This window comes from Protopterus annectens, chromosome 1.part2, assembly GCF_019279795.1.
Source record: "Protopterus annectens isolate FY-2018-M chromosome 1.part2, PAN1.0, whole genome shotgun sequence".
In the NCBI taxonomy this organism is placed as follows: Eukaryota; Metazoa; Chordata; order Ceratodontiformes; family Protopteridae; genus Protopterus; species Protopterus annectens.
In genome coordinates this window covers 242,067,326-242,093,896 of record NC_056727.1, presented here as the reverse complement: position 1 = coordinate 242,093,896, position 26,571 = coordinate 242,067,326, and the positions used below count along the sequence as shown (strand labels likewise).

Here is a 26,571-nt window from a genome sequence, read left to right as displayed (position 1 = left end):
CATAACCCAATAAAATAACATAAAGTACAGGAAGAACCACAGGACTGCCTTTCAATGTTTTCAATGTTCTGAAGCCACCTTTAGTTATAAGTTGCCATTAAAGTGTAACCCACCCTTGCTATATAAATTATGGCTTTCATTCAGGAGGTTTTCTAATCAGATGTGGCTGCTAGTTTGCAGGGCTACACTGCTTCTGATAGCTTTGCAGGTTATTGCAGCAAAAATACTAGTATATCAATGCAAACAGAGAGCTCTCAAACCCAGTTTAATACTAATCAAAGATTGCACTAAGTACACGTTCTAAGTATAAACTTATAAACCCTAAAATAATCAGAGTTAATTCTACCATGGCAGTTTGTAAGCATGGTGTACTGTGGAATGACTGCACAATTTACTGGTATGAATAAGTGGATTAGTTTAGGTAACTGTTGCTGGTTACGCTGCTTGGCTGTGAAGACTGCTAGTTTTGACCATGAGTACAATTCACAGTGGGAACTGCATGAAGGCTACAGTACTGGGACTGCCTTGTTCTGCAGCCTTCTAGAAGCTGCAGCTTGACATTCTGAATGCTCTCTATGCACACTAGTTTTATGCTACACCAGCTATTTGGGGTTAATTGAGTTAGGCTGCCAGTTAAAAAGCGAGTTAAATGAAATGTTTGGTGCTTAAAATGGCTGTAACATTACTTGAAAAGTTTGACTGGTGATGATCATAGCCTTCTGCACTGTATTACATACATACAAACACATGATCATTTGTGTTTTGCACCCTTAAACATGCTTTTCAGAGAGAAGCAGTTCTACATAACTTCAGTGACATGTGGCTATACAGTTATTGTATGCTTTGTGCATTTTAAACAGAAGCCATCCAAATAATGGAAACCACCCTTGAATCATAGCCTTAGTGGTGACTTGTTTTTAATTAAACTCATTACATACTAAGAAATATGGCAAATAGCGAATACATACACTGACCAAGTCTGAAAGGCACCACACAAAAGTTGCAAGAGGTAGCAGGACGTATGGTGGCCTAATGAATGGTTAGAGAAATGATAATGTGTGACGTTGCCAAGGTTAAACTACAGGGTAACATTTTTCACAAATACAGAAACAGTGATTAAAGCCTGCAATTTACTATACAAATACAGTAAAACACAGATGTACACTCAATATTGTGTCTTTCGGCTTTTCCCGATTAGGGGTCGCCACAGCGGAACTCCGGTCCGCTAATGATTGACAGTAGATTTTTACGTGCCAAGTTGCCAGCTCTGATGCACAACCTTCAACAAAGGTACGCCCATTCACGCATGTATCCACACAGAAGACGCTCTAGATGAGAATCGAACAGGACAATGTTGTACTGTGAGGCGACAATGCTACCGTAGCACCACTGCAGTCAATTAACAAGAAAGGACTGCTATACTGGTGACAGGGATTTCAAATAATTAAGCAAATATTAAACTTGAATTTGGACTACTGAGTCAGCTGAATGAGATAGCGGAGAAACTAACTGTGGTGCGACTTGTACATCATGGCCACACTGCAGCATCTAAAGAAAAATGTACACCATATATATATACATATATATGTATATATATATATATATATATATATATATATATATATATATATATATATATACACACACAACAAAAAGTGCATAAGGTGCAGCTATAACGGTGGGATACAAAATTCTTCAGAACATCTGCATTAAAATAATATGCAGTGCTGCTCATTCCTGACTTTAAAATAGTGAAAAGCTTGTTCATTTTTAGAACAATTTTGAGACAGATAAGCAGTTAGCCAGGAAATAAGTCTTGCATGACCTAGTAACTTTTTATCTGCAGTGGACTTTTGTAGCCCAGTATCTACATGCAAATCTAGCTGTCTGCCATTGAAAAGCTGCAAAGAAATTCTATCCAAGTCTGTTCTGCTGGAGTCACTTAACATGGAAGTGGTTTAGTGAGCCTTTCCAGATCTCTCCTTATCATAAGTGACAGCTTCCCCTCCTGCCATTTCACTATTTATGCCCCGTGTCTTATCAACCACTGCTTATTCTACCACAGCTTCATTCTCGGGGCAAGTGTCGCTGGGAAGGTTCAGCTTTGTCACTGTGCTTTCTGTCTGCATTGTTTCCAGCTTTTTCTTCTTTCCTTTTTCACCCTCACTGTTCTCCAGTTCCGAATTAACTATTTTGATATCTTGAACCCTTTATAACTCATGTCAAATGCTCACTTGCCATTTTTGAGCAATAAAACCTCCTTCTATAATGTTATCTGCGTAGCAGTAATTTTTTATGAAAACCATATGTTTTAACAGTGGGCAATATGGATCCCAAGATATGCAGTCAACATGGTTGTCTGTGTTAAATATATTAATTGATTTGAATGCAGACCACTTATACAATGTACATGTGAAAGTTCAGTGGTCAAGTTTAAAAAATAAAAACTCTATAAAAGGAACACTGTCAACCTGAGGACATAGGTTCATAGGTTGGTACTAGGCTATCTGCCCTAGGGCCTATACAAGCCTAGCCATAACAATTCCCTGGCTATTTCTTTCCACAATATTTACTTCCCTGGACCTCTTGATAGCAGAGCGACTGACGTGATCCCCAGGGTGAATTTCCTATCTCCCATCATATCGTCAAGGTTCCTTTTGAAGAAGGCCAAAGAGGCACCCTGCTTGACATGTATGGGCAGTCTATTCCAGAGGCTGGGGAGTCTCTGGGTCAGAAACCTATCCCTCCAGCATGTTTTGTTCATTGTGATGACAAGGTTTAGATCCCTGGAGCGTGTGGCTCTGAGGGATTGGGATTTCTTTAAGTGTAGCATGTCCAACAGCTCTGGGTTTGACATGGCCTTACCTTGTATGTTAAGCAGAGATCGCCTCTGAGTAGACGATATGCGACAGATAGCTGGAGTTTTTTTTAGACGGTCAGCATAGGGCATCTGCTTTAGGCCTGTGGTTCTTTTAGTGAGGTATATATATAGTGGTGATGTTTTTAGGAGTTTCACACTTTTTTTACCAGATATTAAGCATTGTGATACATGGGTTCTTTAGTCTACTGTTACTGGACTTGCATTCTACACAACTTTCTTCCCTTCACTTTCACTGAAACATTTGGATCACACCTATACATTCGGTTTGGCTTTGATTACATAAGAAGTGAGTAGACAAATTAAGTGTGCCGTAATATTGCCGTGGGAATAAACCAGACTTTACATGACATTTTGGTCTGTGCAGTAAAGATACAACAGCAGGCACTGTAGGTGCTAAGTATGGTTTTGATGATGCCATACAGATCCAGTTTTGGGTATGAAAACAGAACCTCTACTGCCAGTACCCCATTTCAGTTAACACTTTAGGTAACAAAATGAAAATCTGCAAGTATAACAGACACATTACTGACTCATATTCACTGATGAAGGAAGTTGCTGCAGCAACGACTCTCTGGAGGAGATGGGATGGAGGCTGTCAACAAGGAACAGGCGATGATGGTGGATAGAAGACACCCGTAACAGAATGTATCTCCCTATGTATGTGCTCAGATTATTGCTCACCCACACTGGAGAGGCAAAGAGTAAAACAAAATCTGTAAGTGTAGTTTGGGGGTCCATCCATGAAGGCTTGCATAATGTCTACTTAGCATATTTACAAGGAAGTTCAAAAACTGTCTTTCAGAATCACTTGTGTTTGTTGAACTTTTGCGAGCTTGGGGCTGTGTCACAAAATTGGACTGTTTTGGAATCCAGCCCTAAGGTTACTCATTTTTAAACATAACAAGCAAGTGAGAAATCCTTCCTTTAACAAATGGGACAACTAGAAATAAAATGAATAGTTTTAAAAACTAATGGACTTTGAACAAACCTCGTATCAAGTCACCTAATAAGTCAAATGCTCTCTGACCACCCTAGAAAACATGTAATTATTTATAACAGATACTAATCACTTACGATTGCATTAACAGATATAATTTTAGAAGTAAACAAAAGTCAAAGGAATCTTTTCCAAAACAGATTATGCATCATCCAAGTATGTATAAAAAGAAAATATTTATATAAAAGCATAGCGTTCACATACTTGTTCAAAACACAAAAATCGGGTTGGTAACTTTTATGTGTAAGAAAAGCAGATCATTGCTCTTAAAATATTCTCCCTTCTGCGAATTTAAAAGGATTAAAGTTGGTCATGCAAGTCCACAGTATTTCTCAGTGTTTAGGTGTACTGGAACCTTCCTTTAGCTGATGTTCACCTCTGTCTTTGTGTAAGTGTGATTCCATTAGTGTTTTGTGCAAGTGTATGAGGACTTTCTCCCACAAATGATCAAAGTCTGTTTCCCATTGTGTTATCTCATTAACTCTTTTTTTTCTGACTACTTTTCCACAAGTGCATTTGCTATACTAATTCTGAAACTGGAAGATGGCTCATGTTTCTAGTGTTGCGGCCCTTCCAGGGAGTTTCACTTTTCCTCGCAAATGTGTGACCATGGCGTTTGTACATTTAAGTAAGAAGGATTTGGGGAAGCAGAGGCTTGCCTCTGTAAAAACAACAGTGAACTGCTATACAGCTGGTGTTTAGGGGAGTACATTTTTTGATCAGCTGTGACTGAAATCACAGTATGTGAGATATTTCAGGTGTGACTGAAATCAAACTATTTGGGATGATTTGAGTCACTTAGACATACAGAAATCATGTAAGGATCTGTATCTATGCTACTGTGTGTGAAATAATGCATGGAATCTAACATCATGTGGGTTCATGGGCTTCATTCATATTTGTATATACTCTGCTAACTTTACAACTCTGCTTAGCAATATAGAAGGGTTAGATTCCCAAACAATTTACACTCAGGATAATGCAATGCCCGAAGTGAAGTTCTGCAAGTATCTTGGCCATGATTTCAATTATATATATTATACATCTCTGCAATTTTCTGTGGAAATGAGGAAGTTCACAAGCTTTCATGGGCAAATCTCTTCTCTACTCTTAATTCTATAAGAAAGAAATGCGCACTGCCTCGCATACCATGGCAAAGATAACATGGGACAGCATGCCTAAAATGTCAAGCATTCCACTTTGAACCCCCACCCCTGTTATGGCAACACTGAAAGTCCCCATAGTGTAGAAGCATGTTAAAGTATGGCAGGGCAAAGCACCATAGCATAAATTTGAGTACAAGACGGCAATGCATGATGCTTGCATTTTTGTGGTGGGTGCTGTTGTACACTGATATCGTCACAGTTATCTTTTAGTGCAAACTTAGACAAAGGTATACAAATTTTGGTGGTGGAAAGAATAATTTCAGTGTATCCCATACATTTTTTTTTATGTGGTGCTCTTTTTCTCTCTCCTTAGATATATGTAGAGAAACAGACAGAGGCTGAAGGTCTGCTAACATTCTGGATGTCCACATCAAAACCATTGTTCACGTACTTACTTACTCAAATGTTTACTTAGTTACTTAATTACCTGACTTTATTAACAGGTAAGAGAACTGGTCTAAAGACTATTTCAGCCACAGCATGGGCCAAGAAGTAACAACTTTTCAGAACAACATTTACAAAGCAGACTACCTTCCAAGTTACATTTCAAACCAACATTTACACTCAGGTTACACTGTAACCAACATTTACATTTCTCTTATCATGTGCCACTTGTTCCTTCTATGCTTAACTACCCTACCTCATACATGCTCTCTTGTAATGATCCCACTGATTGGTATGGATGTCCAGTGGTTTCCATTTCTGTAAGTGACCCTGTCTGCCAGCTATGGTAAACAATCAAAGGATTGTTTTCTGGCAGAGATAATCACTGGCATGGCTACATCTCTGGACATGTACATATTATTCTGCCCCTCCCTGTCCAGTACTGCCCTGCATGTCACATATACCACAGATACACAGTGGTGTCTATACCTGAAGCTGGAGCATCTTGTTTGTTCCTTACTTGTAGTTCATCTTTCTCCACTATCCACCCATCCATCCTGTGACCCTCATTCAGCGTTGCCCTCTGTACCCACCCTACACAGCATATGTACCCCTTTACTTCTCACATGTACCCCTATACTTCTACTTCTCAACACTCTTCTTACATCAGACTGCTATATTTATATGACATCACATGCACTCTTCTTACATCAGACTGCTATACTTATATGAAGTCACATGCACTCTTCTTACATCAGACTGCTATACTTATATTAAGCCACATGCACCATTCTTACATCAGGCTGCTATACTTATATGAAGTCACATGCACTCTTCTTACATCAGACTGCTATGCTTATATGAAGTCACACAGTCGTAGATGTGACTAGAAAACACTCTGAATAAGTAAGGTGGTTCACATACAAGGAATGGTTCTGAATCCCATATCTACTCTTGGTGTTATCCTGCTCTGTAGGACTGCAAATTTGTAATGCTCTGCCTTGTCCTTTCTTCCCCCAGTATTTGGTGGATGTAACATAGGAGGCAGTTTACTGAAGAAATCCCTCTCAGTGGACAGTCCCCAAAGTACTCTCCATACTCTTTTTAAATATGACCCCAGGTGTCTCAAACAATAAACTTTGTTTGTCACTATTGAGATATGTAGCTTTAAAATAGTAATTAAATTGTTATAATGAACAGTTTGCTTTAATTTCCTACATAATCATTTTATGCATCTGATTTTAAAGAAAACTTTTTTCAATTTTCAGACTGCAAAATGCACGTGGCTACTTCACAAGAAAACAGAAACAAAACTGCTTCCTCATAAATCTACTGTAGTAGCATAACCTGTTTCATTTTTATTGCTCTGTTTTTGGACTTGCCTCCATGAAAATCAGTCTTTCCCCCTTGTTCCACTCATCTGTTTTGTTTTGTTTTGTTTTATTTTTTCTCAGTAAGCAAACAGATTATGGTCCATTCATTCCTCCTAGAAGTGACGGTCAAACAGTTAAGAGTAATGCTATTCTGAATCTTTTGGATGGGGAGGGGTGTACTTTAAGTCCTAACCGCCAGACATACCTCTCAACTGTCTAGATTTTTCAGAATATCCAGATTTTTGGCTCATATTTTGGTTTCTGTCACATATAATTTATGGTTTTCTGGTAGACCATTCAGGATCGATGTCACTAAATAATGAAAGTCATTTGAGTTTTGGACTTCATAGTCTTCAGAAAATGCAGAATAATGTGAAACTTTCTGTTTCTGAGAGCAGTATTTAAAAAGTGACCCTATTTTAGGCCTTTATCCTACATTATTTTTTACTTTGTCCATAATTATTGGACTAAGGGGATGAGACATATGCCCACATAGTGCATACCCAGGAACATACTACAGAGTTTGGCAAGTAATGCATGCAGTGGAAGTCAGTGAAGGCAATTCAGTCACTTCCACAAGTGATGTAGCCACTTAAGAAGCCCTGGTCCCCCTCTGAAGCTGACACTTCCTTATGGTGTTAAGTTTCCACTGCAGATTCCACCATGACAACATGCATCCTGGACACAGTCCCTTACACTCCATTCCCCCAAAAGGGCACTGTCTCATCACTCCCCTCTTATCCCTTACCAAGTCCTCCAACATCTGGGCCATTAATCAAACCTGGTATCTCTGGCTCATGGCCACTACTCTATCCCTGTAGGCCAATGTAGTTTAACCCATTTTAATCTTCTGTTACTCTTGCATGCTACACACAGCTCTATACAAGCACATCAAACACTGACCTACAGTGAAATATCTGCTTTAAAGAAGTAACTGAGTGGGTCCATTAATAGGTTCTTAGGTTCATAGGTAGCTACTAGGCTATCTGCCCGAGGGCATTTATAAGCCTAGCCAGAGTGTGTTGGCTTTCACTGCCCCATTGATTAATTAACTGATCCTCTGTCAAGCAGAGCCAATGAAGTGATCCCAGGGGTGTATTTTCTGTTACCCATCCACTCGTCAAGGTTTCTCTTGAAGAGTGTTAGTGAGGGGCTCTGCCTGATGTAATTTGGAATTTTGTTCCAAAGCATGGGGAGTCTCTGTGACAGGAATCTATCCCTCCAGCATGTTCTACTTATTGTTGTGGCGAGGTTTAGCTCACTAGAGTGCGTGGCTCATAGTGATTTGGATTTTTTTAGGTGGAGCATGTCCATCAGTTTTGAGTTGGACATGGCTTTGTAAGTCAGGCAGAGATCACCTCTGAGTAAGCGATATGCCACTGAGTACAGCCGGAGTTTTTTCAGTCGGGCTGCATAGGACATATGTTTGAGGCCAGTAATCCTCTTGGTGAGATACTTTTGTGGTCTTTCCAGCTGTTGGAAGTGTCTTGTGAGGTTAATCCCAAATGGGGCATTGTAATCTATGATGGGTCTAATGAGAGACAAGTAGAGGGGCACTATAACCTCTTTATTTCTAGATGCGAACCCTTTAGTAATTAGTTAGGCCACATAGAAGGATTTCCTAACTACTTTGGCAATATGATTGTCAAAGGAGAGATTACTACCTACCTGCATCCCCAGATCTCTTATTACCTCTTCTGTATTAAAGGGCCTGCCACCTATGTGGTAATTTGTGGGTGTTTTGTTTTTCCCAAACGGGATGACTATGCATTTTTTGGCATTTAGCCTGAGGCCATGACTTTGACACAAGGTGTCCGTCTCAGTAAGGCCCTTTTGGAGGATGTCTGTGTCAGCCGGAGAGTCAACTATGGCTCCCAGTTTGCAGTCATCGGCGAACTTGGTTAGCCATAGTCCTCCTGTGTTTGCCTGTACTTCTGAGAAGTATATGCCGAACATTAGGGGTCCCAGGACCGAGCCTTGCGGGACTCCACTTGTGACTGGTTTAGATTAGGACCTGGAGCCCGCTATTCTTACCGTGTAAGTTCTGTCTGTAAGCCAGTTGGCAACCCATCTCGTGTCATAGGGGTTTATGTTCAGGCTGGTGAGTTTTTCTGTAATACGTGAGTGGGGAATGGTGTTGAAAGCCTTGGCGAAGTCAAGTTAGGCTGTGTGAATCACCTTCCCTTCGTCTATGGCCTTGGTGACTGTCTCAAAGAAGTCAACCAGGTTTAGTAGGTATGATCTGCCCTTAGCAAAGCTGAACTGGGTCGGGTCAAGTGTTTGGAGGTTCCCAATGTCTTTGTTAATGAGTTCCATGATGATGCGCTCCATAGCCTTGCAGACCAGGCTAGTCAGGCTTATGGGGTGATAGTTACCAGGGTCAGTTGTGGACCCTCCTTTGTGGAGAGGAATAACCATTGCTGTGTGCCATTCTATGGGCACGTAGCCTGTGGAGAGGCTGAAGTTGACAGCGTATTTAGGTGGGGGGGTTAGTTTGTTCTGTAGTTCGTGCAGGACGCAGCCTGGGACACCATCTGGTCCCACTGACGCTGTGTTTTTGGCTTTTGAAAGGGCTGTTTTCACCTGTGCATCTGTGATTTTTGGGACACTACACTTTTCCGGTATTGTTGTGGGCCCTTTTGGAGGTGAGAGGGGGGGTGAAGTTTGCACTGAATCGATCTGCCAGGATGTTGGCAATATCAGTAGGTTCAGTATATTTTGTGCTATTTTGCACTAGTTCGGTGCATATCTGTGAGTTGCCACTGAGATTCTTAACATAGCTAAAGAAGGCTTTGTGGTTATCTTTTGAATCCTTGACTATTTTTCTTTTGAAGTTAGCCTTAGATGATTTCATGAGGGACCTTAATTTCTTACTGATACTGATCAGGGATGTCTTTCCTTCTTGGGCTTTGCTTTTTTTCTGAACTAGTTTCCTCCTTCTATTGCATAGCCTGTTTATTGCAGGGGTCCACCAAACTGGTTTCCTTCTCTTAGAGGAGTGAGTCTTGGTTTTGATAGGGATGGCATGATCCATGCATCCTTGTAGGTGCTCATAGAGTGCATTTGTAAAGGTTTCTGCATCTTAGGCAGCATTATCCTTTAGTGTGGGGGCTGTGAAACTTACCACCTCTGTGTTAAGTAAGGTGAAGTTTGCTTTAGAAAAGTTTTTTTACTGTGGTTTCCTTAGCTGAGGGTGGTGGTGGGGTGTGGACATCCAGAGTGATTAGTTTATGGTCTGATCTAACCAGTGACGGGTTGACCTCTGGTGTGGAACACCTGTCGCCCATGTTGGTGATGACCAGGTCCAATATGTTTTCACCTCTGGTAGGGGAGTTTACCAGATGATCCAGGGCTTTTGAGTTGATGAATTCCAGGAAGAGCTAGGCCTGGTAATTTGTACTCGAGTAGTTTTTCTCAGTGAACTGTAGGTTAATTGAAATCACCCAATATCAGGGTGTTTGGTAGGACTTTCATGTTTTCCAGTGTCTCCAGAAAGGTGGAGTGGTAGACCTGGATCATGAAGGGTGATCTATAGCAAGCCACAATTTGCATTGCAGATTTGCCTGATGTTAGTTGCACATGGATGATCTCAGAGATATCATACTGCGCCACTAACCTGGAGGTGTAGGTATCCTTGATGAATATGGATACACCCCCTCCTTTTGTGTTTTGGTCTGTGTTCTGTGGCCAAAATGTGTGGTATGAGTTGTAGCCCGGTAGTGCTGGGGTGCTCTCTGGAGCCTTGAACCAGGTTTCAGTTACTGCACAGATGTCAACGTTCTCCATACTAAGGAGTGCTTTGAGCATATGCATTTTGAGATTTAAACTCCTGGCGTTGAGTAGCATAACCCTGTTTTTTGTTAATTGCACTGTTTACGGAGGTGGGTTTGACTTTTGAGCCTTGCCTAAAAAAGGCACTATGGGGGCAGCAAGAGCCTTGGCCAGTTTTCGAAAGCCTAGGGGTGACAGGTGCAAGCCATCTCTTGCGAAGCAACACGGCTTGTCGAGCATCTGGTCCCAGGCTGACAGACACTGGATCCCCTTTGAATGACACCAGAAGCTTAGCCAATTGTTGAAATTGATCATTTTTTCTTTATACTGAGGTATCATTCTTGGTGAGGGCAGGATGCTACTCAGGGTCAGGGTCATACCAGCCTGGGCTACATGATCAGAGAGCTCTTCCATTTCTCTTTTCATGTAGTCCAGGGAGGTACATCTCAGGTCATTCACACCAACATGAACAATGATGGAGTCATATTTGTACTTGTTCTGGAGTGACCTGAGTGCTTGTGTTATGTGGCGAATTCTGGCTCCTGACAGGCAGATAACAGTAACCTTTTCCTTGTCCAGCCTAGTGAGTGGGACACCAGTGTTCCTGACTATAGAGTCACCTATTACTAGTGTGTTAGGTATGTTATTTCGCCTTAAGGGTTGTGATTGTGCGGCACACTGATTTTGTGTTTTATTGTGTTGTCTGGTTTGTGATGGGAAGTGCAGGTTGTTTGAGTGTCTGCTTTGGAGGTCTCTGATGCTTTTGCAGGTTTTTATTTAGAGCCTCCCAGTATGATTTTGTGTATTTATGTGTATTTTTTGCCAGTGCTGTTTTAGTAGGTCTGTGTACGGCTGGAGTTGTGGTGCAAGTGTTAACCTTCTCCTCTTGACTGTCTGTTCCAGTCTTGGGAGGAGACAGCTTAGCTTCCAGTTTGGCTGTATAATTGCATCTCTCGCTATGTTAGTGTTTTGTGGTAGGAGGAGAGGGTTGTTTATGTACATGAGGCAGTTGTAACATTGCCTCAGGATACCCAGATTCACCAGCTGGACTGGAGAGTGCACCTGAAGTTGCCCTTTGGTCATGCCTGAATAGTAGGGTGAGCTGCTTAGTCGCTTGGTTGGTAAGGGGTGAATAAAGAGTTTTGCCCTGCTGGGCAATCAGTGTCAGGGTGTATTAGTGCTTGCTATTAGGTCTGAGCAAGTGTTGGGCTGTAAGATGCTTTTTGAGTGCTTAGATTGAGTTAGACTAGTTTCAAGTGAAAAACTGAAGAGGAGACTTAGTGGAGCCGGGAATAATTTAACCATAGCTAACCGGCACTGCTCAGTGCGCAAAACTATGCAAATATGGTTTTTATAGTAGGGAAATGAACGAGATAGAAATTAGCCCAAAATGGCCAATAAACTACTAACTTCTGGGCTGGAACCACTCCTGCAGGGACAGATGGGTTGCTCAAAGCTCTCCTCTCTCACAGGTGAACAGGGAAACTTCCTTCTATCCAAGTAAGGTATGGGCAACTCAGAAACTAGTATAATAGCCCTGAATTCAGCACTAGCCTGAAAACTGGAATATACTAGCTTAGAAAGGCAGGAAACAAGGAATTTTTTTTTTTAAAAGATAAGGCAAAAACAGTAAAACATACACTTAAAACAGCTTTAAATGACTACAAACGATCAGAAAAGGCTATCACACTTAGTGTGTAGCCTACAACAGTTAAACAAATTATTTAAACAAAAAACTTTTTAAAAGTGCAGGCAGTCAGATAAGTACAATATGTGAAAAAAACAAGCTTTTAAATCACAATAAATGCTGGAAAATCTGCATTTAGGCAGAAAACAGTTAAATACAGCAAGAAAGTACAGAGAACTGATAATCACTCCAAAGTCTCTCTTCTAAGCTAGAAGGCTTGTATCAGTTTAAGGCTTTCTAGTGCTACCCAGTAGGTTAGTTACAGGAAAGATGGGAAACAAGCGCAGATGTGGTCTTTTAAACCAGAAAGTTGAAAGAGATGGACAAACTGTTCAAATGGTCAATAAACTACAATTTCTGGGCCAAGAACCAGCAATGCAGTAGGGATTCTTCTGATCCAGCACTGGACATGAGACTCACTGGGAAATGTAAAGTCTGAGTGTCTCACTGCAACTGCTAATCCTACTGGGGATGCTTATCCTGAAGGATCTCTATTATAATCCAGAGACCCAGCCATCACCATACTACAAGTGTGTGTGTGTGTGTGTGTGTGTGTGTGTGTGTGTGTGTGTGTGTGTGTGTGTGTGTGTGTGTGTGTGTGTGTGTGTGTGTCTGTGTTGGAGGGGTGCACTATAAATGATGCTACTAATCATGTCTTTGCATTCCCTTTCTGTTTTTAAGTGGAAGAACTCTCTTGCAGTGCTCCCTAATGTCACATCAGTTTAAAAGACTCTTCCCTTGGATGTTCTAACAAGTCACAGTACAAACAGTTGACTTTATTTATTCTCTGATTACAACTCAGCACTTAAATGGCCTAAAAATTGTTCAGTTTATTCAATTGTTCATTAATTTTTGTGTAAAAGCCAAAGGCTGCGCAGAACTCAGACTCTTCAATGAATGTATATACCCTGGGACCCAACCAGGTCTCAAGTTGTTTTTTGAGCATCTGCAAAGATGACAGTCGAATGTGTAAATGAACCCTGTTCCAGAGTTGAACCAATGACTGTTTTAAATGCTTTGCTCTTTAGAATGCCCTTGATTCCTCAATTATGTACGTAAAATATGTACCTCTGGCTAATATGCTTGTATTCTTCACTCCAGAGCCCCCCATAGGCTAAACAAAGTTCACTGCTCAGATATCTATAAATGACTGGAAAGAGGTCTTGACTTTACAGTCTAAATGGGTATGACTTATCTGTACAAGTAAGGCTACACCTTGGAATATTTTGTTGAATACCTTCAAAAACCAGGAGATCACCTTTCTTGTAGGAGCAAAACAACATGCAATATTCAGTTACAAAAGACAGACATTATTTCTTGTTGTAAAACTGTTAAAAATTAATTAAACCAATAACTTTTAATGCCTTAGCTTTAACTCTTAAGTCATTAGTCCTATATTAAAAATTACTACATATAATAATAATAATACCTAAATCCTTATATTCTGTCAGTTTCCGTAACGTGTAGCAACCTAAGTTTATTTGACCACTGGTTTCCCAAAATGCAGAGTAGCACATTTATCCTTATTATCGTTTAGTCTAGTTCAGTGCAACCATTTGTCCACCAAACAAGTGTAAGTGTTGAAGTGGTCAGTATCCTCCCTCAGTGTAATAACATAATTGTTTAATATCATCCACATACTTGGCCATCTAAACATTAGACATCTTAGGAATAAATGAAAATACCAAGTTGAACAATACTGGACCTAGAACTGAGCCATAGGAGACCACATTAATAAAGAAGCTCTGTCATGCCATTGAGAGACAAGGCTGTTTCAGTCATGGCTGAACATCATGCAGTTAAGCAAAAGGAACCTGCAGGAGTTGGAAATGCTAGAGTATAAAAAAAGATGTTATCACCTAGAAATTACTGTCCTGTGTTTCAGAATTAGCACAACACAAAAAAGTAGACCTCTTACTCTTTGCAGCCTTGTAATAGTCTTTTGCCATGCCAGTGATGCAGCGATTAAATGTCCATAACAGATAGCTAGCTATGAAAATGCAGTTCAGTGTCACATTTAAAAGAGAAAATTCTATGGTACACAATCTATGCATCAGTACAAATCAGTTCTTTAACAAATACCTATAATAATCATGGTGAATTCCAGAAGTACATTAAAGTTTTGTGGATACAAGGCTCATCAAGCCATCAACATGTGCGGTGAATTACTAAAAAAGGAGGGGGGAGTGCCCCACTCCAAAATAAAGCAACATTCCAGAATAGTGTGATGACTCAGTGCAAACAGAAATGCATGTGTGCAATGTTTCCACAAGCCATTTAGGCAAAGTCCTTTCCCTATAGTCATATACTAACCAATCTGAATTTGCAAAAATTACTTTTGATTTTTTAATTCTGCATGCATAAAAAATACAATTGGAAGAATGTAGTCACCCACATAATCACAAATGTTCTGTGTTGCTTACATATCAACAACAGAAAATAACCTACAAGCTGACTATATTACAGAAATGAGATGTGCCAGGAATGCATAATGATTTTGTTTGTGTATGCTGCTTCAAAGAACATTTCATCTCAACCCGTGGTACATATTCAAATGTAATGCATTGCCTAATGCTGCATCTTTGTACCTCAGTGGTAGTGGACGTATGGGAGATGTCACTGTCATGTGCTTAGCTGACAAAAAGGAGCTCTAATTATTGTAAATAATTGCCTCTTGCTGTCAGAGGAATTAACTCCTCCACTTTTTGTAATACCTGACATATAAACTAAGCTTATGACTTTTCTTTCGCTCTACAGGTAAACATTTCCCACTTGTTTTATCTGAATACAGGCTAACACTGTAATTTACTTTCTGTGCCTGTTTGAAAATTCACATACCATCATCTAATATTTTTTAAATTATTTGACTGTTGCATAGTCAATTAATGTCTGGTGACATTAAAAAATATCCTGTCTGATCAAAATAACATATACATTGCTAGAACTATCCAATAGCCCATCCATACACGTTACTGTACTAAATCACCTGAGACTAGCAAATGCTCTCCATATGCTCAGTAGAATAAAAGTAGCAAAACTAAACAGTATTTTCTGTCATAGACTTCACATAGTGCCATATGCTGATTATATGGAGTTAGCATGCATCCAAAGTCCATCCTTTCTATGGTCTTCCATTAATTTGATTTAGGCCTGCACACCCAAAAGTGTCACCTCCCAATAATAACTAAAGTATACAGTAAATGCCAGACAGGGCCCTCGCCTATGTTTTTTGCTTTGGTTTCTCACAGTGAGATTTCATACTTTTAATCCTGTAGCTTTCACATATTAGAACGATGATAGAAAAAGCTATCAAATTTCAGGTATGGTTTAGTATTTGAAAATGAAGATAAAATCCTCACAGATTACTTCTTTCAAGACTTGGTGGTAGGTCGATGTTTAATTTGTTGAACAGGTGACATACTAGTGCATTGGACTGCAATATCCATTTGTTTAAAACAGACCTGATGTCACCTCAAAATAATAGTGACAACAGTTGCATTGCATAAAGGGAAAAAAGCCAACATTACAGTGGTAAACGTGATGTTATCCTGATATAGCAAATAACAAGGGTTGGAAAAAAGAATAAAGCACTGTTTTAAGAAAAATGTAATTGGGAAGAAACAGCCTATTTAGAAAAACATTTTGTAACTTGTTTACTTGTAACTATAGTCATTAGGTACCTACAGCAGCAGTGAAAGTCAAAAATGAAAAAAAAAAATCTTTTCACTCAAAAAAAAATTATTGTAAAAATGTTAACATGTTACACATGCAGTCTGTCTACTCACTCAAAAGCATTAAAACACTGGAATGCCTGAAAGCCTAAGTGAATTGCAATTTTTCCAAACATAAAGCCAAAGAAGTCAGCATACAAATCAGAAACAACCATCCAGACTACTCACCCACAATATAACTCTGCTGCATAAATTCATACCTCTCAACTCTCCAGATTTTCTCAGAATGTTCAGATTTTTGCCTCATATTTTTGGTGTTTTTCTAATGTGATTTTCTGGCAAATTACTGAGGATTAAAGTCACTAAATAATGACAAACATTTGAGTTCAGAATTCATTTCCTTTTCAAAATGCTTGCAAACACAAATCATGTTAGTCTAGCAACTTTCTAAGTTTATAAGACCAATATTTAAAATCTGTCTGTATTTTGGGCTTTTGTCCTCCAAATATTTTAGGCTTTGTCCAGATTTCTAGCACTAAGAGGTTGAGAGGTATGATTATGATCTGAGAAGGTGGTATTACAACACATCTTGAACAGAATGCAATGTATTTCATAAAATAGGCTCAGAAAAAAAAAGAATACAGCTGATTGCCAATTGTGTGCATAAACAGCAAATCTAAGCTCTGTCCCGACTTCACAAACATAAACATTTACATTATATCAGAATCTTCAAATGTAAACAGCTAATATAATTTCCATTAATAAATGAGAGCTGGCAGGACAGTTCTATTTTTTTTTCACATTTACTAGCAGGACAGTTTCTTTTTTATACTTTTTTAATCAGTATTAGCGGACTGTGGTTAAATGTCATTCTTTACTTCACAATTCAACACAACAGTCAACCGCTAACTGCAAGGGATGTGACTCAGGACAACATTAACACACGCTTTCATAACTTTAAAACACAGCTCACTAAGGAATGACAAGTATTTAGCAATGGCAAAGGGAAATTATGAGAAACAAAGGAGGGAAGAAGACTTCTTGCCAAGTTTCTGGTTTTACTTGAGTCTTCAGTTTGCACATGCAGAAGACTAAATTATTATTATTTTTACTCTTTGGCAATTGTTGGCTGGGTTAGTCCAACTCAGCCATAGCCCTTTTTCAGCAGTGTCCTGGGGAGAAAAGCTCCACAAGTAATGCAAACATATAGAGTAGAAGATACAATGATTCAGTGAGATATTCAAAGCATCATAATGAAAACGAATATTATTTATACATCTGAAATTATATACAAACTCGTGCCACTAGGCACACCAAATGGTATCCTAACTCAATGAGTTCCTTTCCTTTCTTTGACTTTAAACATCTGTCGTAGCAAAAGCCAGGTCCTCAGCCATAATACACACCATAGGCTACCTCTGTCAGTGTTTTCTATCAACAGTAATCTGAATGTGCTGAGTACAGCTGATTGTCACAGTATTAACAAAACGCTCACAAAAAACTGCAGACCTCGCATAAAACACAACAGTCTCTTTTTCATGACTTAAATCAGATGTCTACTGAACGAAAATAGCTGCGTTCTCTGGAACCCCAGAATTGAAAGAGTGAAAAGGCGAATATATATACTACGTCTGAGAATCTGCTACGTCAAAGTGTTCCCTTATTACTGCTGGGCAGGATTACGTCGAGTTAATATGAACAGCTCAGACTCAAATTTAACTTATCCTTTGTAATTTAAAAACCCTCACATGTCCATTGCCCATGCAAACTCAGTGAAGCACAGCTACATAACTGTCACCATTTACTCTTCCAGTTAATTATCAGATATTTAAGAAATAGTACAGGCAGGCATCACTGAACACAAACATAGAACCAGAAGCCAGACAGGTCCTGTCCTTGTCCATTTTCAAGTCTTGATAATTAAATACACACAAAATAAATATATCTGGACTTTTCAGGTAAACATCTGTAATTGTGCTCAATCATGCCTTTTTTTTACATTTAATTAAAATCATTATGTAGACCTGATGTCCCAAATACACCACCTTTTAATGCTGTCTAAAATTCAGTGTTAAATAAAAGCTCTCATAAAGCCATTCATTTAATTTTTTGACTTGCATAAATTATTTTATTTTATTTTTAAGTTAATCATACAGATCTTCTAGTCACAAATTCTGCTTTTCAATGGTAACTGACTTTTCCAAGGTATAGAATTTTCAAGTGGAGGTTAATGGAATCAAATTCAACACAACAGGATGAAGGTTTATGCAAAGATACCTTAGCATTCTCTGGTAAGGAATTTTCAGTCTCATAATTGTTCTCTGTACATTTAACTATTTTTGTCCTTTTGTGTGTGTGTGTGTACATGCCCACTTTTCTAAAAGAAAATGACACCTACAAAATGAAATAAATATATGCATGTCATCAAGTGTTGGCCATTATTAATGTAAAAGTATCACTCTCAATGGTGTAGTATTATTTCATAATTTATTATACTGAAAAAGACCTGGATGGGGACTGCCACCATAATGTTGCTTTGATTTTTAACCTTTCTACTTCCAACAGTGCCCTCTGTAGACTCATAATAAAGCACAGACTAGTAAGCAATAACTCAGGTATGCTTGTTTCTGCATTACCTATATAAATATTACTATAAATCATTTGTTTCTTGGATAATCCTTGGACATAGTTTTGATCTGTGCTAATTATTAGATGTTAAAAGATCTATCATGGTACATTAAAATCTTAATCCTGACAGGATTTAATTCTAGCAAGTTTGCAAATCTTCCTCTCACCTTAACCAGGTGTCATGAGTACCAGCTCTAGTTCAATTACGTGAGACGGAGAGTCAAAATCTAAAAACTGTGATAAGGCATTTAAGTAGCAACTCTTAATATCCTAAACTGTCCTTAATCTTTGAGAAGCACATGGATAAAAGCAACATTTTACTGTCCAAAAACTGACAAGGCTTTGCACTTGTTTACTTAGCACTGCAGTATAACTTAAAATATTTCTCCAACAACTAACTCTTAAGAAAGGAGTTTCACTTATGCTGTAACTGTAAATTATAGCTCTTTACTGGACTATGCAAGAGAGACGCACACACTCTCAGAATTAAAAATTGTAGACAGTGACCTAACAGGGAAAACCAGAGGAATGTTATCACCCAATGCCTGCAGGAAGAGGAATGCTGTCACCCAATGTCCAGCAGGATAAGACAAATTCTTTTCATTAACAGTACACGATATGAACACAAAAAACATGCATACTACCATAACATTATATTCAGCCTCCTACTCTTTGACCAAATTGTTTCTTTTCTATTACACCAGTGATCTCTACTTGTAATACAGTGGTGTTTGTCTAGATCCCCTTCTCCTCTTGTTTTGTTAAATGCTATCCAAATATCAGCAATAACACAGGATATACAAAAACACATGCAACATCTATCACCAATAAAGTGCATAAAACCATGTCCACTATACAGAAAATAGTTGTTGTGTTACATATCTGTATATCACTCTCACCCCCACACACACACACACACTCACACATAAAGTAATATAGGAACACTAAACGTGTAATTTAGAATGTATCAGCTAATCCCACTTCCTGGGCTGAATTGAAAACTAGGTTATATGAAAAGTAAATGTAATACTGAATGTCCACAATAAACATATATCATCTAGAGAGTACCACCTAAAACACATGAAATGCAGATATGCTCTACATTTCATCATCAAACGAAAGCTTGATCTTTCACTGCATGTTAAAACAGAGATACTGTTAAAGCGTCTGGAAAAATGCATCATTCTGACTTAATGTATACATACTACGTTTGACCCAGCTCTATGTTTACGTTTGATTGCTTTTATTTTTTGTTGTGATGTTAGTATTACTATATAAATGCACTTACTGTTAGATGTTGAAAAAGCCACGCCCTCATGATATTTGTGGCTACTTTGGGAAAGATTCCTCGTTTTTTATGATGCTTTTTGTCCTTGTCTGGGTCGTCATCATCTCCTGTGCTGGGAGACGCCACACTGTTGTCCAAACAGTCACCTGGAAGTACAGGAAAGGACATTAATCACATTGTTATTGTTGTTTCAGTTACACAGTACAACAATTGTTGTTTCAGTTACACAATACAACACATGAGTGCAAGGATTCACAGCAGTTTAAGTACATTGATCATTAATAAAAACACCTATTATGGTTGTTATGCTAGGTACGTTACAGCATGACAAAGCTTGCACTTACATTTTTAATTTTGTACTTTCTAAAGATTATTTCAAAGTGATAAAATAACAGAAATGTTTTTATTTACACTGAAAATTTCATATACTAACTTTTCAAAATGAATACAATTTCTGACAATACCATTTTACTAACTATATACCACTATAGGACAGTGACAAAATATCTCAATAAATCAATCATTAAAAAAAGCCACTTTTTAACTAATGATGTAGTTTTGCCTTAGATATAATTTCCCTAGGTTAACATGAATCACAAGTCCACTTAAATGTTATATTGTTTACAACATATTAGCAAAACAAATCATTTAAATAAAGAAGTGGGGCACTTCTTGGAACAAAATACTTCAAACTATTGCATTAATGAACATGGATGCCAGCTTCATTGATTTAAAAGGATAAAGCCCTTACTAATACCCAGGCACCCAACTAGAGGCTTGGGCACTTGCTGGAGCTGATGTGGGGCAGGAGAGGAATGAAATGCCAATACCATCTCACTTCTTTCTAAGCAGGTAAGGAAGAAGTTCACATCTGGGGTGCATACACCCATGGGTGAATCCCAGGTAGAGATCAGAGATCCAATGGAAGTAATGGCTTCAAGAGAGCCAGGGCTATCTTGTGGGGGGTTATGCAATTCACAGAAGTCAGTATCATGTCCACTGAACACATGGCATGTTATTGGCATGCAGTGTGGGGTGGTTTTCTCAAAGACAACCCTCCCCCCATCCACAGATTGGTGAAGTCTCTCTTGCCCACTGTTCATCTCTCACCCTAGGAGGAACAAATGAGTAGTAGGGTTTTCACCTACTGGGGGGTAGTAATTGGGTACAGTAGAGCAAGAGAAGGAAGGGGACCTTGATGAGTACCAAGGGAGGGCAAAAATAAAATAAACACAGATCAAATAAATACAGATGCTTGTAAGCACAAAAGTTTTTTTTTTTTTTTTTGGTAAAAGAATAAAACTGGCCTTTCCTGCCAAGCTGTCTGTAAAAAGACACATTTTTGCTGCATGGTGTAATGACCTCAGCTTATTGTATGAGCAGTCCCACAATTTAAAGTAAGATATGAGGATCCCACAAAAGAAAAGGCAGAACAATTCTCTCTGTCGAAAATGCTGACTTCTCAACAAGAAACTGTTTTCTACAAGTTTTGATCATGACTAAACTTTTTAACTGGGTCTCGGTTTGATCCTTTAAACCTCTGTTACTAAAATATAACACTGTACAGCAGCATAGAGCAAGTATGGTCTGCAGTAAATGGAAGTAGAACAGCTCACTGAAGCATACTTTGAAAAATTGCCAGGGAGTACTAGTTACCAAAAGCAGAAAGTACCAAGCACCTAAAAAATAAACTTTTTTAACTAGGATCTTATCCATTATTTGTACCACTACTGTGCAACACAACATCTTGAGTTCATCATCATCTCAGAATACAGAACATGTACTAATCGGATTGAAATGTTAATTTTTGATAAAAAAAGCCATTCTAAGGTGGGTTCATCAAACTGGGATTTGAATATGCCAAAGCTGATGACAGTTCTGCTCATGAAACCCACATTTTGCAAAATAATATAACAAAAAGTGATACAGTGAATCAAATAAATCAGATCCCAAGTAGTATGTTCTTAAATAAGAAACTCTGAAATTAGTAAAACATTCTAAAACACAAGGAATTCATATCTAGCAAATGGCATCTTCTGGTACATGTTAAAACTCAAAAGGGTTTCAGACTAAAATCTTTCTTTATAGTACAATGCAAACATGCCCCAAATATTACTATTAGTTCTGCTTTAAACCAAACATGCCCCAAATATTACTATTAGTTCTGCTTTAAAGCAACATACTTTAATCACCTTCACCACAATCTGTGTGCTAATCCAGATTCACAAAGCTAAAATCATGCCCCATACTGTCTACACCCAGACATTCAATCGAAGTACATTTAAGACTTTTCTTCTTAATGTTTAGATCCAAATTCACAAAGCTAAAATCATGCCCCATACTGTCTACACCTAGTTGTTCAGTCGAAGTACATTTAAGGCTTTTCTTCTTAATGTTTAGCATAAAACAATCTACCCTAATGTACAACTTCCTCTTGTTTTTGTCTATATTAAATATAAATAATTACAAACTGACAGAAACAATACATATGAAGTGCTGCAGTTTTTCTCCCCTTTAAAATGCAAGAACATGGTGTATAATGCATACAACCTTTCAAAAACCTTTCAATGAGATTATCTGCACAGGCAGTAATTCTGTTTGATTTATTAGATGTAACTGTATTACCATCATACAGTCTGTAATCTACAGGTTTATCTAAAAATTGCTATCCCTATTTGTGACAAGCCCAGACACATATCTCTACAATTATTTGAACTTCAGTTCATTCCTTACCCTAACAGCTGTATATTAATCTGTTAAAATAAATATCATCATAGGTATCAAAAGGGACTTTAGTACAGTTAACTCTACACTGTCAGAAGATGAGAGGAAGTTATTGTGGTCCCTTTCAAGAAGACATTGTTGACTGGGCCCTGAAAGAAAACAAAAGACCTTTGTAACACAAGCCATATTCCTTTCTTCAGTCTGACAATTTCCTTCTACACTAATGTTCGGCAGATTATCCTGGAATTACCACCATGATAGACACTGAACACCCTCTATTACAGCTTCTTGCTGTCAGCACTACTTGAGATTCACTACTCCTGGCCTCACTTGAAGCTCATTTGAAGTCTTCTAGGAAGCTGGAGCCGATTCACTTGGAATCCAACTAAAGATCTGACTCATCTCACACAGGTTCTTCTACCAGAGATTCCCAAGAAATCCTCACAGCTTATCTTGGTCTCCCAGTTTGGTCACTTAACTCCCTGTTCAGAAAATCCAGCTGTCATCAACTGGCCCTCAGTAGGCAAGTCTCATCTCTGTCCTCACTACCTGTCCACTACAGCTTCTGGTCTGTCATGACTACAGTATCTGTCACTAACCATTGACCTTAATTGCTTGGGTGTCTTCCCTTGCCTACGAATATGCTTAGTATAGATAGTCCATGATTTGAAGAGAAGTCAGGTAAAGGCTCATCAGTTTAAAATAAACCAGGGCAGCTGTTTTTCCCAGTTATACCCCTCCAGATATGTTCTGCATTCCTAAATCTACTATTGATGTCTCTGTGGTGGCAATATTTCACAAATTAAAAAAGATGGAGTGCTCCATCCATAGGTAATCATACTCCTAGGCTTCTCTGGAAAAGCCTATACTAGAATGTTGGAAAGGGAAAGCTAATAGATAGCAGAATCCTGGTTTTAGGAAGCTCTTTAGTATTGCAGGAATGTGGTAGCAGACATGGACGTTTGCTGTTTTGAGGCTTTGATGAAGGCTTATGATCACATGCCTCTGTAGGTGCTGGAGGAGATCCTGTAGAAGTACTGGGTACCAAGGTTAATGCTACCTGATTCCATCTGACTATAAAATCAGGGAAGAGCTACATTGAATTTGTTTGCATTCAGTTACATTTAGGAAGGCAGAGCAAGACTCACGCATCTTGCATCTCTTGTATTTGACTTTTTCAAGGCCCGGATATCATGTTTCAGTTAAGACTGGGAGAGTTCCACCTTGAAGATGTAGATGTAGTACCTTTGCAGTGTTTAGATGATGTTGTCCTTGTGGCTCTGTCTGTCCACAGCCCTCATCACATTCAAATTTGAGTACAAGATATGTGGTCAAGAAGATTGACTGCCATCTTCAGATGGGAAGAAATAGCTCTCATAGTGAGTGATTGAGTTCGAGTATTGCATGATGTCGCTCACAAATGATGTGAAGGTGGAGTTTCAAAGTGACAAATCGAATCGGGTAGCACCTGCAGTCTGTAGTTGTGAAGGGGAGCTGAGGTCTTGAACAAAGATCCTGTTTATTTATGAGTTTGTGTTACTATGTTCACATATGGTAATAACCTGAGTTTAGTGACAAAAACAATCCATATAAGTGGAAAAAATGCATTTCCATGTAAGATCACTGGGCTTATACTCTCTTGTCAGAGAAAGCCAAAGAAAGATAGAAATTACAATACTCCAGCTATAAGTTATAGTGAAAAAGTGAAAAAACAAAAGAAATAGCAGTTCTAGCGAAGCCCAAAAAATGAATTATCTGTTACAGGGAGAAAACATATGCAGGGATAGTAAAATCACATGTCACTTTACATATGACACTCTGCAGAATGGGGTCAAGAGAAAGGAAACATTATGAAGAGAAAAATAAAACATATTACTGGGTGCAATTTCCCTTGTAACGACACAACAAAATAGCAGATGGATGGAAGTGATATAGAATTACTCATTAGAAAATTAAGAAAATTATATAGTAAGTAAGATACATGGTGCTTTACAACAGCATTGAAATACTGTTTATGGAAACTCTAAAATAACTAATAAGTAGGTTGGATGATATGGAAGAGTTTGAATAATATGGTAAATAAGGAATTCCTTATAGGTTTACCACAAATAGAAATGAATACCTGAAAGACAAACTTATAAGAAGTGCGACATATAAAGGGGATAAAGTTAGGAAGTAAGTCTCAGTGATTTTTTTTCTGTGACATATATACTCAGAACAAGTTTATAAAAAGGCTGTATGTTTTACATAACCTGTTATGGGGAGATATTGATAAAGCCTTAGGTAATAGTAACAGTTCTTGTTTGCATGATAAAGAAGTAAATTAATGTTAAAAGAGATGAACATCTGCAAAGTATTAAGAAGGGAAACAATTTATCTATCATATACCTGTGTGTCTCTCTATCCATTTAGCAAAAGGCTAAGTGAGCTTGGAGACTATTTTAAACCATGACTTAGTCTAAGGAAGTTATATAAATGTAGTAAAGATAGTACTACTAGCAGGCCAAAGCAAAACAGACCACTCTGTGGTCAGGGTACACACAATCTATGTGATACAATAGTAGGAAGCAAAAGGCAACAAATAAGAGATCCTGTTTCATGATTAGGGTAATGTGCCACGTTCTGCAGTATGTTAGTAGAGCTGAAAGATAGGAACAACAATATAAGTGGAAAGGGTTTATGAAATGCAATATACCACATTATAACAACATTAAAAGATAAAATCTCAAAATTTAAACACTGTCAGTTACAGTCTATGTCAAAGAAAGGATCAGTAATGTCTCCAGAGGATGGCATATATACAAACAGCTGAAAGATGAGGAATTCATCCAAAGCACTCACAGGCAAATCTTACTTCCTGTTGTCTCTCCACACCTCTCCTGAAAATATAAAAATCAGTCCAACACCAGTGAAGTTTTCTTTAAATACTTTTTGCCCAGGAACAAAAAAAAAACACTGCCTGCAACTCTTAGAACAGACTAGGGTCTAAAGGAAAAAAAATAAAAAATAGAAGAGAGATTCAGCTTACCAAAGATGATGCATATAGGGAGAATGCATTTCAGCTGATGCTACACTGCAGCTTTTGTACCTAAGTTTCAAAACAAGGCTGTAGGTGGCTGCCTGATTTTTTTCACTTAGAACACACCAGCCAGTCCAGTGTTGTTTACTTTCAGGAGTGAGGGAGATGTGATGACTCTGCACATCCAAAAAGTGGAGAGCTTCTGCACTAAAATTAAGGAGAAAGCTAGGAGACAGTATTCCAGATGGGGAAGGAGGATCCTTCTGAAGAGAGGTACTCTAGTGGATGGAGACAGGACATAGGCAGATTTGTAACAGATGCTGACCTGTGACTTATACTTTTTTTCTTGTACTTTGTCATTTAACATGGATATTAATTCAAAAATAATTTTCAGCAGAAACACAAAACTGAATAGCAGTACACAAAAACAGTTTGAGGTCATGTGTGCAGCTGAGACTTTTACTGGGGTAGTGGTTTTGCTTTGGGATCCCATATGGCTGCACAGTCAGCATCATGGGAGACCAGCTATACTTAGACATGGAAGAATAACGTTCAGTCAAGCACTTTTGCATTTCTTAAAATAACATAAATGAAGTAAAATATTCACATTTTCTAAATGAAATCTATGCACTCTTTGGGTCATCTTAATGTTTAATTAGCTGCACTTTTCTGATGTGCACAAAGTTGGAAAAGAAATGAAGAAACATCACAGTGCAGAGCTGTTGGTGGCCACTTAAAAAACAGATGCAGTACAGGAAGCAGTTACTCCTCACTGGCAGCAAGATGACCGGAGGTGTTTAAAGTCAGTAAAGGAATTGAGTAAGTATACAAATTGAGGAGTGACAGTGGTGACAGAGTACAACAGATGTGCAAGACAGCTGACCATGTGAGAAATCCAAACAGAAAAGGACAGGGAAATAAAAGTACTCTCGCAGGGTGATAGACTATAAATGAAGAAATTGCAAGTGCATACCTCCAAATA

The 26,571-nt window shown here is 38.5% G+C and overlaps 1 protein-coding gene across 7 annotated transcripts in view; it reads right to left on the bottom strand.

Annotated features, from left to right (window-relative positions):
- The window catches only part of MEIS1 (Meis homeobox 1), a 575,725-nt gene that overhangs the window by 259,341 nt on the left and 289,813 nt on the right, over positions 1-26,571 (bottom strand). For all 7 annotated transcript variants that reach the window (XM_044055841.1, XM_044055794.1, XM_044055816.1 and 4 more), the window contains exon 8: positions 19,847-19,992. In XM_044055841.1, the coding sequence (XP_043911776.1) occupies positions 19,847-19,992 (146 nt within the window). The remainder of the gene's footprint in view (positions 1-19,846; positions 19,993-26,571) is intronic.